Consider the following 13077-nt stretch of genomic DNA (forward strand, 5'->3'; position numbering starts at 1 on the left):
TCCTAAAGAGCTGCTGCTTCCAGTTTACTTTTCTGTCCTTCCTTTCTTCCTAACAACCAGGATGCATCTTCATCTTCTGAGGAAGGTATTCCCTGGAAGTTTTTTTGTGCAAATTAAAAAATCCACCTCCCCATGGCAAATTCAAAGAGTTCTAAACAGGCACTTGTTAAAAATGATTGTATAGTTAACTTATAGTACAATATATACAAGTCTACTCAGAAGTAAGTCTCTTTTTGTTTAATGGAGCTTACTCTCAGGTAAATCAACTTAGGTATAGGATTGCACTAATTAGGCAAGATGAGGGCTGGTTGAAGCCTTGAAGCTGTACTAATTTGTGGGGGGCGGGAGAAAAAAAATGACACTTTATAGTACAAAGATGAAGAACCAGAGGTTTTAGAATGTGAGGTGGAAGCTGCTCTTAAAATACTTGGAAGAAACAAATCATCAGGAACAGATGGCATACCAATAGAGTTGCTACAAGCTACTGAGACTGAATCTGTCCAAATTTTGACAAAAAATTGTCAACAAATATGGAAAAGAAACCAATGGCGCACAGACTGAAGTGTTCAATATACTTCCCAATTCCAAAGAAAGGGGATCCCAGGGAATGCAGTAATTATCGAACTATTGCCTCAGTATCCCATGCAAGTAAAGTAATGCTCAGGATTCTACAACAAAGGCTCTTACCATGTATGGAGCGAGAAATGCCAGATGTCCAAACTGGATTTAAAAAGGGAAGAGGCACCAGAGATCATATCACAAACATACGTTGGATAATGGAATGGACCAAAGAATTTCAGAAGAAAATCACCCTGTGCTTTATAGATTACAGCAAAGCCTTTGACTGTGTAGATCATGAAAACTATGGAATGCTTTAAAAGAAATGGGGGTAAGCATGTAATTGTCCTGACGCACAACCTACACTCTGGACAAGAGGCTACTGTAAGGACAGAATATGGAGAAACCGATTGGTTCCCAATCAGAAAGGGTGTGAGACGGGTGTATTTTATCACCCTATTTGTTTAACCTATATGCAGAACTTATCATACAGAGAGCAGGATTGCACCAAGGTGAAGGAGGTGTGAAAACTGGAGGGAGAAATATCAATAATTTAAGATATGCAGATGATATCATACTACTAGCAGAAACCAGTAATCGTTTGAAACGAATGCTGATGAAAGTTAGAGGAAAGCACAAAAGCAGGACTACAGCTGAACATCAAGAAGACTAAAGTAATGACAACAGAAGATTTATCTTACTTTGAAGTTGACAGGACATTGAACTTGTCAAGGATTATCAATACCTCGGCACAGTCATTAACCAAAGTGGAAACAATAGTCAAGAAATCAGAAGAAGGCTGGGATTGGGGAGGGCTGCTATGAGAGAACTAGAAAATCTCCTCAAATGCAAAGATGTATCACTGAGCACTAAAGTCAGGATCATTCAGACCATGGTATTCTCGATCTCTATGTCTGGATGTGAAAGTTGGACAGTGAAAAAAGTGGATAAGAGAAAAATCAACTCATTTGAAATGTGGTGTTGGAGAAGAGCTTTGCGCATACCATGGACTGAGAAAAAAAGCAATTATTTGGGTGTTAGAACAAATTAAACCAGAACTATCACTAGAAGCTAAAATGATGAAACTGAGGTTATCATACTTTGGACACATCACTAGAAAAGACAATAATGCTGGGAAAAACTGCAGGGAGTAGAAAAAGAGGAAGGCCAAACAAGAGATGATTAGATTTCATAAAGGAAGCCATAGACCTGAACTTACAAAATCTGAACAGGGTGGTTTATAACAGATGCTCTTGGAGGTCGCTGATTCATAGGGTTGCCATAAGTTGTAACTGACTTGAAGTCATATAATAACGTAAATAATACAAGGAGTAACCTGCAATCCAATACATGTCTACTCAGAAGTAGGTTCCATTGAGGTTTGATCATTTGCATGCTTATAGAGTTCAATGGGATTTACTCCCATGCAATCATGCTTGAAAATGAAATGGACTGCCTTCAAGTCAATTCTGACTTGTTTTCATGGTAAGTGGTATTCAGAGATGGTTTACCATTGCCTTCCTCTAAGACTGAGAATCAGTGAGCTTCATGGCTATATAGGGATTCAAACCCTGACCTCCCAGGTCATAGTCCTAGGATAGGTAAAACTGACCATGGGGGAGGAGGAAGGAGAAGGAGGGGATTTGAAGCGGATGGGGGAGGGGAAGGGGAAAGAAGGAGGGGATAGGAGCAAGGAGGAGGGGAGGGGAGGTTTGATCGTTTGCATGCTTTTTGGGTTCAGTGGGATTTACTCCCGTGCAATCATGCTTAGGATAGGTGAAACTGACCTGGGGGAGGGGCAGGGAGGGGAGAGGATAGGGAGGGAGGGGAAGGGAGGAAGGGGGAGGGAAGGGGTAAAGACTGAGTGGGTGGGCATTGGGCAGAGGGGAAGCCCCTTTCCTTTTCAAAAGGAAAACATTGTGAACAATATAATTGTTTTTCAGCGTTTCCCCCACCTTTTTATTCTACAGCAGGCACATGTAGTCTCCCATCCAAATTTAAATCAAAGCTGTTGTTGGCCATATCCACACCAAAGCTTTATTTCACTCTAGACAGTCATGGCTTCTCCCAAAGAAGTGTAGTTAGTGAAGGGTGCTGAGAGTTGCTAGAAGATGCCCTGTTCCCCTCACAAGCTTCAATTCGAGCTGCTGACTGTTAAACCTCTCTATCCAGTGGAGCTCTGTCAGGGGAATAAGCAACTCCTCTCAGCACCCTTCACAAACTACACTTCCCAGGATTCTTTGGGGGAAGCCATGACTGTCTCAAGTGAAATAAAGGTCTGGTGTGGGTGTGGCCTCATGATTAGCCAAACCCACCAGCTGTGAGTCTGGCTTTTAAAACACTGACAGTTGGTTCATACTGAGCATGCCCAACCTTACATTGAGTTCAATGCACTTTTAAACTTTTAAACTGAAGCAGATGAAGGTCAGAGTATGGGACAAGGTCAGTAATAGGATTACAGGTACTCTGTGAACATGGCTGATTTTTAATTAATTTCAACAGATTATGAGCACTCTGGCAGAAAAAAGTCCAAAAGAGGTCTGTTTTTCTCTCTCTCTCTTTTTACACTTTGAACTATTGAATCTCTCTGACTGTTTTGTGTATCGCCACGAAAATGTAGAGGGTTCTTAAGGCAAGCGTTTCTGAGTTCAGGACTATAAGTTTTGTAAGGTTTTGTTTTGAAATGAGCTTATGGGAAGCATCAGAATGGCATGGGGGTTGTTTTCAATGTAATATTGTGGAATGTGAAAAATCCATGCTGACTATAGTGTACAACCACTCTCGTGGCTGTATAATATGTACATAAGCAGCAGGTGGTAGCTGTAGTTGGTACAGCATTAATAAAGTATAGCCCCTGAAATGCTGAAATGTATGGTGGAGTCCAGTCCTATATATGTCTGTTCTGAATTAAGCCTCAATGAGTTAAATGGATAAGTATATAGGATTGCAGATTAATTTTTACCTCTGAAAGGAATGCACTATCAGACATAGAATTTAAGAGACATACTTTTCTGGACGTGTTTGAAACAGGAGGGTATGTGTTAATCTAATTGGGTCTTCAACATAGTGCCCTTCATATGTTGTTGGACTACAACTCCCAACAGCCTCAGACAACATAACCAATTATCAGGGATGATGGAAATTGTAGTGCTACAACATCTGGAGGACACCATGTTGGCTGTCTCTGGTCTGTAAGCCCCCACAAGTAACTTTTGTTGTTTGTTGCAATACATACAAGAACAAAAGAAGAGCCTGCTGGATCCAACTAGTGACCCATCTAGTCCAGCATCCTGTTCTCACAACGGCCAATCATTTGCCCTGAAGGGAAGCCCACAAGCAGAACCTGAGTGCACGAGCAGCACTCTCCTCACTTGGACTTACCAGTTATTACTGGGTACCTTCTGTTCTCTGTGTTGCAACCCTGTGTGGTGAACTATCAAACTGCAGCTTGGAAGACCTTCCTGCCCATAGAGTATTTTCAGACTCTGGACTGCCCGTGCCCACCCAGGCTGCCCATCAGGCCTTCCTGGATAGGAAGAGCTATAAAAGACTTCCTGTTTGGGACAGAATGTTGCCTGAGCAATAGGGTCTTCCTCATGGTGGCGTGTTTCTATATGTCCCTTGGCTCTGATTGCTCAGCCTTGGTACTACAGCATATTCTTGAAGTGACCAAAGTGACCTGACAGAAAAAAATTACACTTTTTAAAGAATGTATGTGGTGAAATATGAAATTCAGAAAGTTATCAGGTCTGTTTAGCATCTAAATGTATGCTCTGCTCATTTGACAGATTGTGGCTGTGTCCATGGAATTTGTGATAATAGACCAGGAAGCAAGGGAGTGTGCAAGGCCGGGTCGTGCAAAGCTGGATACACCGGGGAATTTTGTGACAGGAGCTCTCAGAAGTGTGGGACTTCCACTGCCTCTCTGAATTGCCATTTGAATGCAGTCTGCAGCCTGAACGACACTATAAGGTGGCTGCCTCTTTACTGATGTAGTTGTTCCTGTGGGGGTAATTAGATTAGATCAGAGCTTGGAAAAGTTACTTTTTTTGAACTACAACTCCCATCAGCCCAATCCAGTGACCATGCTGGCTGGGGCTGATGGGAGTTGTAGTTCAAAAAAGTAACTTTTCCAAACTCTGGATTAGATGAGGGATTAGAACCCTTCCCCAGTCTGAACTTTGGGAAATGGATATAACTCTTCCTTCTACCCACAGAAAAGCCATATTGCCTTACCAGTCAGGTCTAGAGAAAACGTTGTTAAGTTATTCTTTTCTCCTGTCCTGGGAAAAGCAGTTTTGCAAAGTCTGGGAGAAGAGGGACCCAAAACAGTGCAAACTGATTTATTATTCTTTTCTCCCCACATGCCTGAGAAAGAGACACAGGTTTGTGAATGGCTTTTGGGCCAGGGAAAGAGGAGAAGACAGGTATTCTCCTGTGATCAGAGGGGAGCGGGGCAGTCATAGCTTTTGTTTCCTAAAGAACTTAAGAGGTTTGCAACTATTCCCCTGAACAGTGTTTGCTTAAAATAAGTGACAAAGTGCTAGCAGAAATTCCTGCTTTGTGAATCAGTTCCCTGTTTTGTGAATTAACAGTTCCCTTTGCCTCTCTCCAAGGTGTGTCTGCCTTGATGGATATGAAGGGGATGGGTTTTCATGCGAGCCCATTGATGTCTGCAGCAAGCCAGAACGGGGAGGATGTTCAGAAAATGTATGTGGGTAAAGCATGCTTTTGCTAGAGAATTGATTGATTTTCTTTTTGTTAATTTGCTTCTTCCCAGGAGTGTACTGTGAGAAAGATGCTTTGAAATAAATCACTAGTGACTGGTGCTGAAGATCAAGATTATTCCTGATTTTCTCTCAGACAGATTTTTGCTTCTCAGCTGTTCTGTATTCAGCATCAATCCATCCATGAAGTCATAGGATTAAAATGATGCCATCCTTAGAGTCATGGTGTAAAGATTAGTTGTTTGTAAAATAGTGTCTTGAAAATGCTTTGTGTATTAAACAGTTTAATTTTAAGTGTTTGGTTATGTACAAGTGACAGGAAAATGAGTAAAACTTTGTTGTCATGTTTCTTAGTGGGGATCAGTGGGCCAAACAATATGCCATGCCCAGTTGCCGTGACTTCTTAACTTAACAAAAAACTTGAGGAAAATACTGGTGGTGATTGGTTAGGCAGGTGGAGGCAGCTGCTTAACAATTTCTCCTTTGACTATTTTCCTGTTTGACACCCCCCCCCGGCAATGGTACAAGTCTCCATCTCTTTTCCTCTCTTGGAGAGAGCAATTTTGGGAAGAACAATGGCAAGAGGAAGAGTTAAGCAGGAGCCTGTTCTCTGTCTGATATGCATTATAGAAAACTGTGTGTGGATGGATAGACAGATAGAGTGATGGCAAGGCATGGTAAACATACTAAAATACAAGGTTCAGATTCATAGCTACCCATATATAAGATTAATAGTGATAGATCATGAGTTAAATATCTTTGGTTCGTGTCATTTCCATTGTTCAGGCATGATGACAATCCTTTCTTAATTTGCTCTTTCTCTTATTTCTTACCAGGCCATGTGCAACAGTACAGGCCCTGGCACAGCAACCTGCCAGTGTAACAAGGGCTGGACTGGAGATGGAAATGACTGTATTGCCATTGACAACTGTGCAATGGAAACAAGAGGAGGCTGCCACATCAATGCTGATTGCAACTATATTGGGCCTGGACAGGTATAACTAGCATTCTTTACTAACTTGCTAAAAAATATCAGTAGATACGGTACATTTCACTATGAAGATTATCTAAGCCCCCTTTACACATTAATTCTTGTGATGGGATATCACACATTTAAAGGGGTCCTCGCAGGCCCAGCACCAGCAGGTAGCCAGGTTGGACACTAGCTGGGGATCCCTGCTGCTGAGGCTGGGCAGGTGTAGCTCCCGCTCCATGATCTGCACTAGCATGGGATCACAGAGCATGTGTCCCATGACCTGATGCTGGCACAGATCACAGAGTGGGAGCACCCTCCAAGGCAACCCCTCTGCCTGCACAGGCTGGCCACGCCACTTCCAGCATCACTATGCTGCACGTGCATGCTTGCCATCACACAAGATGGCAGTGGGGACATCAACACCGCTGCCGCCATCTTGGATGATGGCAGGTGTGCTCGCACAGCATGCTGGTGTGCTCATGCAGCCAGGCCTATTTTTAAGCCCCTGGTGGCAGTACTACCACCATGTTGCAGCTGCTGCATTCGAAGACCCGCTGCAGTCTGGTGCCCAAGGACCCATACCAGTCTGGTACCAGTCCTGGGGCTGCACTGCCAGCCCAGCCCACAAAATTAGGTATGGGTATCTGAGCCAGGAAAGCCTATGGGTTTCCCAGTACTTGGAACCCCAGCATAGATTTCCAGCCAAAATCTCCCATGGGCAGCTGTTACTTTTACCCAAGAACAACCATAAAATGGTGGTCAGAGTCAACCTGGAAGCTGGGCTTTATGTGTGAGATTCTAGGTAACATGGGTTTGATTGTATGTACACTTGACCTAACCCAGTGGCCTACAAACTTTCCAGCCGTGGACCCACTTATAACCCCAGACTGCTGCATTTGGGTTCCATTTTTAACTTTTTGTCTTGTATATTATTCATTTATTATTTAGGTATTCTGTCTTTATTCTTTTCTCTCATTCTGTCTGTCTTTCCCTTTTTTAAAATTGCTTTTACTCAAAAAAGATGGTTGTGATATATTGTTGCAATTTAGTTCAAGTTCTAAAGTGGCCATAAAGCACAATTTTATTTTTGCATCCTTAGATATTGTAGCGCTATTTGAAATCCAACTTGAGTTACTGAGGAAGGAGGAAGCTAAAATGTTGAGCTAAACAGTGTTAAACCTATCTTTGTTCTTTGAGAGAGACAGAATCAAAACAGAACCATTTAATGTTGTTTAGTTCAATGTTTCATCATCCTTTCCCCCCAGTAAAGTAGCTGTGATTTCAGATGAATCTGAAAGCTTCAATATTCATTTTAAGAACACTCAGAATGAAATAATTGTAAGGCATGTGCAAGAGAAGCTTTTTAAAAAAAGAAAAACAAAAGCTAGATAGAAATTAAATGTTGTCAAGTCCCTGTAGTAGTGTTTTGAGTCTGTAGATGCAGAAGTTTTCTCTTCTAATATTTCTGGATTTGATGGTTCTACAGCACATACTCCCAAGACAGAGAGGTTGTGGTCACCAAAATTAAAAAGATTTGAAGCAGGTTGTTCAATTTTTTGTCATGATTCCTGATTTGTGGTTTCTAAATGTTTTATTTATTTATTTATTATTTGAATTATATCCCGCCCTTCCTCCCAGCAGGAGCCCACAGCGGTAAACAAAAGCACTAAAAACACTTTAAAACATCATAAAAACAGACTTTAAAATACAGTAAAATAAAACATTTTTAAAAAGCTTTCAAGACATCTTAAAAATAAAGGTTAAAAACATTTAAAAAAAAAAGATTTAAAAACCTATTAAAAAGCAATTCCAACACCGATGCAGACTGGGATAAGTTCTCAACTGAAAAGGCTTGTTGAAAGAGGGTCTTCAGTACATGCTGAAAAGATAAGAGAGATGGAGCTTGTCTAATATTTAAGGGGAAGGAATTCCACAGGGTAGGTGCCGCCATACTAAAGGTACTTTTCCTATGTTGTGCAGAACGGACCTCCTGATAAAATGGTGTCTGCAGGAGGCCCTCACCTGCAGAGCGCAGTGATTGACTGGATATATAAGGGATAAGACAGTCTTTCAGGTATCCTGGTCCCAAACTGTATAGGGCTTTGTACACCAAGAGTAGAACTTTGAACTTGGCCTGGTAGCAAATGGGCAGCCAGTGCAATTCTTTCAGCAGAGGGGTGACATGTTGGTGATACCCTGCCCCAGTGAGCAGTCTCACTGCCGCATTTTGCACCAGCTGCAGCTTCCAGACCAACCTCAAGGGCAGCCCCACAAAGAGCACATTACAGTAATCCAGGCTGGAGGTTACCAGTGTGTGGACAACAGTGGTCAGGCTATCCCAGTCCAGAAACGGCTGCAGCTGTCTTACCAGCCAAAGCTGGTAAAAGGTACTCCTAGGTCACCTGGGCCTTTAGCAATAAAAATGGATCCAGGAGTACCCCCAGACTATGGACCTGCTCTTTCAGAGGGAGTACGACCCCATCCAAAGCAGGCAACTGACCAATTATCTGAACTCAGGAACCACCAACCCACAGCTCTTCTGTCTTCCTAGGATTCAGACTCAGTTTATTGGCCCTCATCCAACCCAGGCTATCCCGGTCTAGAAACAGCTGCAACTGTTGGTAAAAGGCACTCCTAAATGTTGTAGGAAGGTCTGTTGTATGTCCAACTTGATGTGGCATGCATGCCACTTGCCTTCAATGATGTACACTGTTAGACCTGCAGGTGATGTTCTGGTAACAGCTTCTGTAAGGCAGGGATGGGCAACCTGTGGCCCTCTAGATGTTACTGGAATACTATTCCCATCATCCCAGATCACTGATCATGCTGTTTAGGGCTGCTGGGGAAAAATTCTGCTGAATTGAGATTTAGCACTGGATATGTCAATGGTCCACATATTCTTCATTGTTGCAGAGTGATGGTGTTTGCTCTGAAATTCAGCTGGTTTCCCCTGACGCTGGATGTCCCCCACTAACATATTGTTCTTTTAGTGATTTTACTCACAGCACAACATAACAGTACCGGTCTCTCTCTCTCTCTCTCTCTCCCTCTCTCTCTCCCTCCCTCCCTCTCCCCTCCCTTAAATAATCCAAGTTCCAAGTGGGATGAAGCAAGCCAAGTCTATAATAGAGATTAAAAGGCAAGCCTAGCATAGAAAGTCTCTCCTATGTTAAGCCCTCTAGGCTTGCCAAGGAGGAAGTGGGGGATGGGGGCATTGAACGCTGCTCTCCTCCTTTTCTTTCCCAAAAGAAAACAGCTGGCCTCTGCTTGCTAACACAAAAACTGACCACCTCAGTCACAGCAGAGAAGGAGGCAGTGAAGCTGCTTTCCTTCTCTTTCAAAACGTTGATATATCCTTTAAAAATATCAATATTGATATCAATATTTTTGGGGAGAAAAAATTGGACCAGTAAAAGCAGCTGATAGCAGACAAAGAACAAACTCTAATCAATACCACCTGTTCAGTTGATGGAATGGTTTCGAAGTGGCCCCAGCCAATGGATCCCATCCCAAGGCCACATGCTCCATATCCCTGCTCTAAAGCAAAGTCAAGGTGATATGTGGTTGGATACTCATGGATTGTTCATGGGTAGTTTTATTTTAGCTTTCACCAGTAGTGAAAGTTGGGAGATGCTGGGTGGAAGTTAACTACTAAAAGGCACACTGTGTTATTTGATGAGATCTTCCTTATGTCTATAGAGGGGAATCCTTCCCCCGTCTCTTCTCTCCCCTTCCCTAGTCTTACACTTCTTTCCAGTCTTTCTGACTTCAAGTGGCTCCAAAGCCCTTTCAAGAGAAAAACATCTGGAGATAAGGAGTTTTGGATGGATCCCTTGCAATCTGCCTCTACTGCAACTTTAAATTGGCCCCATCTCCACTCTCGCTTCATGTGACAACCTGCATTCTGACGCATGAGGCATGCCACCATAACATCTAGTTTGCCTCTTAACATTTTCAAACTGTATGCAAATGTGTAGAAATCAGGTTAATGAAAATTAGAAGCAAAGCATCTTTCTATGTATTTAACAGTATCTGTACTACAATCACCCAAGGAATAACAATTGCATATAAGTACACTGAACTTGACAATGTTGTGTACGTCTGTTTTGTTCCACATTGATTTGTTCCCTGTTGAGTAACCGCATGCCATTTTTGTTTGCAGCTTTCAAGGAGCCACTGAGTAGACTTTTTAAAGGAACATTTAAAAAATAGCATGGTGTTTGTGGAAGTAATTTTAATATCAAGAGGTAACCATCGTTCCTGCTGTTTCTACTTTCAGAGCAGTTGTGTGTGCAAGAGAGGTTATAATGGTGATGGTTACAGCTGTGACCCTATTGATCCTTGCTTGATGGACAATGGTGGCTGCCATGAATTGGTAAGAAAAGGGAAAAACCTGTTTTGTGAAAACTAGTTCTGTTATCTTTTGGAGATGGGCATTGGATCAGGACCACCAGTCTGTTTGTCACAAAGCTGGAAGCAAATACTAGCATTTGAGAGCTGAAAGTAGTTTGAGAAAGGCATTTGTTTGCAGACACTTTGCTTTGTCCTAGTGTTGCGCCTGGCCAAACTAGGTTTTGTAGCTTTTGAAATCCATATAGCACTTCTTCCTTTATTTCCACACTGTCCTTATTTTCAGGTATATAGTGGGAAATTCAGGTTATGCAATTAAAGTTTATTTGGTGCTCTTGCACAACAAACTTGTTACACCCTACCCGCACACTCATCCAAAATAGGACTTTTTGCAACAAAGAAAGTAATGGGAAAATACACTGTCAAACACTCATCTGAATGCTTTTTTGTGCTGTGAGAATCCACATTCTGAATCAACCTGCCACTTTCATAGCTTTTTGGTCTTTCATCTAAACTGCCTGTCCTTAGTTTTCAGTTGATGGAATGGTGGGGTTGATCATAAAACTGTTTCAAGTGTATCATCATCACCTGAATATGTGGGTTTTTGTTTTGTTTTGTTCCTCTCCTTGCCTTTTTAGGCATCATGGATTGTGCTGTTGTGTATGCAATGTCTGCTGGTAATAGATGTGTCATAGATTTTTGTTTTTGAAAAATCCAATAGGCTAAATGTCAGTCTCTTGATACTGGAGAGAAGGCTTGCCGTTGTTCTGATGGATATATGGGAGATGGAGTTCTGTGCTATGGTGACCTAATGAAGGTAAAATGACACGTTTCTATTCTTTTTGAAGAGGTGAGAGTAAGGTGAATTCATGCATATAGGGGAAAGGCCATTGCTCATTGACAAAGCACATTTTTTGGACACAGAGCATCTCAGGTTCAATCTCCACCCTCTCCAGGTAAGGTTGGGAAATGTCCCCTATCTGAAAGAACTGCTTTCGAGCTGAAAGAACTGCTTTTGAACAGTGTAGACAGTACTGAGGTGGATAAACCAAGGGTCTGACTTCATAAAAAGCAGCTTCCTAGGCTCCTCCTAAACAGCTGTAGGAACAGCTGAGTACCTTTGTGCTCAAATTTCCAGCTCTGGATTTGTTGTAATTCCAGTCAGTAAAAGATTTAAGAGCAGACAGACAATTTGCCAAGTATTGTTGTAAAGAAAAACTAGCATTCTACCAATAGTTTTGCCATCAGAGGCAGTCCAACTGCTCTCCTCATCTTTCCCATCCTAATTGGAAACCATAGCAAATGTGATTTTTGTGAGGGAGCTGAAAATGGCCATGTGACGGCCTTCCCTGGCTCTCCCTGTCAGGTTCCTACCTGCTCGTGGTTACTGCCTGTCACTAGGCACCACCAGGGACTCCACCAGTCCGGACTGTCCTTTTTTATGGTTTCTCTCCCCACTCTAGCACAGATCTCAACAGATCCCCCTGCTAGGCAGCACCACCAGTCACATCCTATAACCAGTAGTCCCAGAGACTCTGCCTGAGTCTATCAGGTTACCTCTGTGACTGAGTGCTTAAGCTGTCCCCAATCCCTTTGATCTTTATATATAATTCTGGTTTGCTCTGAATACTTGTGGTGTTATATTATCCCCTTCACCGCTGCCACCATTTGTTACAGTTTCCCTTCAGCCTTGGTATTTACCTTACCCTCCCTTCTGGTCTGTGAAACCCCAGCCAAGGATCAGGCCTTTGGTAAACCAAATATATTTATTAAATAACAAAGATAACAAGATTTCTTTATAAAGGCACTTAAGCATATGGTTTCATCTATTCCTGAGGTACTGGTCTTAGTATTAATCCGAACTCCACACTCTCCTCACATCCACCAACTCTCCACACAATCTCCTCTCACAAACCCACCAAAACAACCCACTAACGTCCACCCTCTCAAACAACCCACTAACGTCCACCCAGATTCAACTGTCATCCTTCCATTTATACTCTCCAGCCATCCAAACACTCAGCCAATCATCCAGCATTCTACTGCCCATTTACTCCCCCGTCCTCTTTCATTCCACTTACCATGTATCTCCTATCCAAACAGCACTTACCATATATACACTAATACAGGAACATCACAGGCCACCTTGCAGGGATGATGATGTAGAGTTTCAGCAGGGAAGCAGGAGAGATGAGGGAAGGCCACTTCTTGAATTAGCCCATTTTATTCCTGCAGTTATTAATTCTTGTTGGCTTCATGATTTTAATATTGTTTTATTATTTCTTTTATGTTTTATATACACTATTTCTGTACACTGCTTGCATATTTTTTTAAAATGTAGAGTGGTTTATAAATTCTGAAATGAAATGAAATGAAAGAAGAGGAGGGAGTGGCATCTCTCTTTCTGCCCCACCCACTCAACCCGCTGTGATTTCTTAGTCCATGCGAAGACGGCATATTAAGGGG

At 42.3% G+C, this 13077-nt stretch overlaps 1 protein-coding gene across 1 annotated transcript in view; it reads left to right on the forward strand.

Annotated features, from left to right (window-relative positions):
- STAB1 (stabilin 1) overlaps nucleotides 1-13077 on the forward strand; it is a 158887-nt gene that overhangs the window by 67282 nt on the left and 78528 nt on the right. The window contains exons 23-27 of the mRNA XM_061617982.1: nucleotides 4347-4530; nucleotides 5175-5268; nucleotides 6122-6280; nucleotides 10541-10636; nucleotides 11333-11428. Of these exons, the coding sequence (XP_061473966.1) occupies nucleotides 4347-4530; nucleotides 5175-5268; nucleotides 6122-6280; nucleotides 10541-10636; nucleotides 11333-11428 (629 nt within the window). The remainder of the gene's footprint in view (nucleotides 1-4346; nucleotides 4531-5174; nucleotides 5269-6121; nucleotides 6281-10540; nucleotides 10637-11332; nucleotides 11429-13077) is intronic.

This window comes from Rhineura floridana, chromosome 3 (genome assembly GCF_030035675.1).
Source record: "Rhineura floridana isolate rRhiFlo1 chromosome 3, rRhiFlo1.hap2, whole genome shotgun sequence".
Lineage (NCBI taxonomy): Eukaryota > Metazoa > Chordata > Lepidosauria > Squamata > Rhineuridae > Rhineura > Rhineura floridana.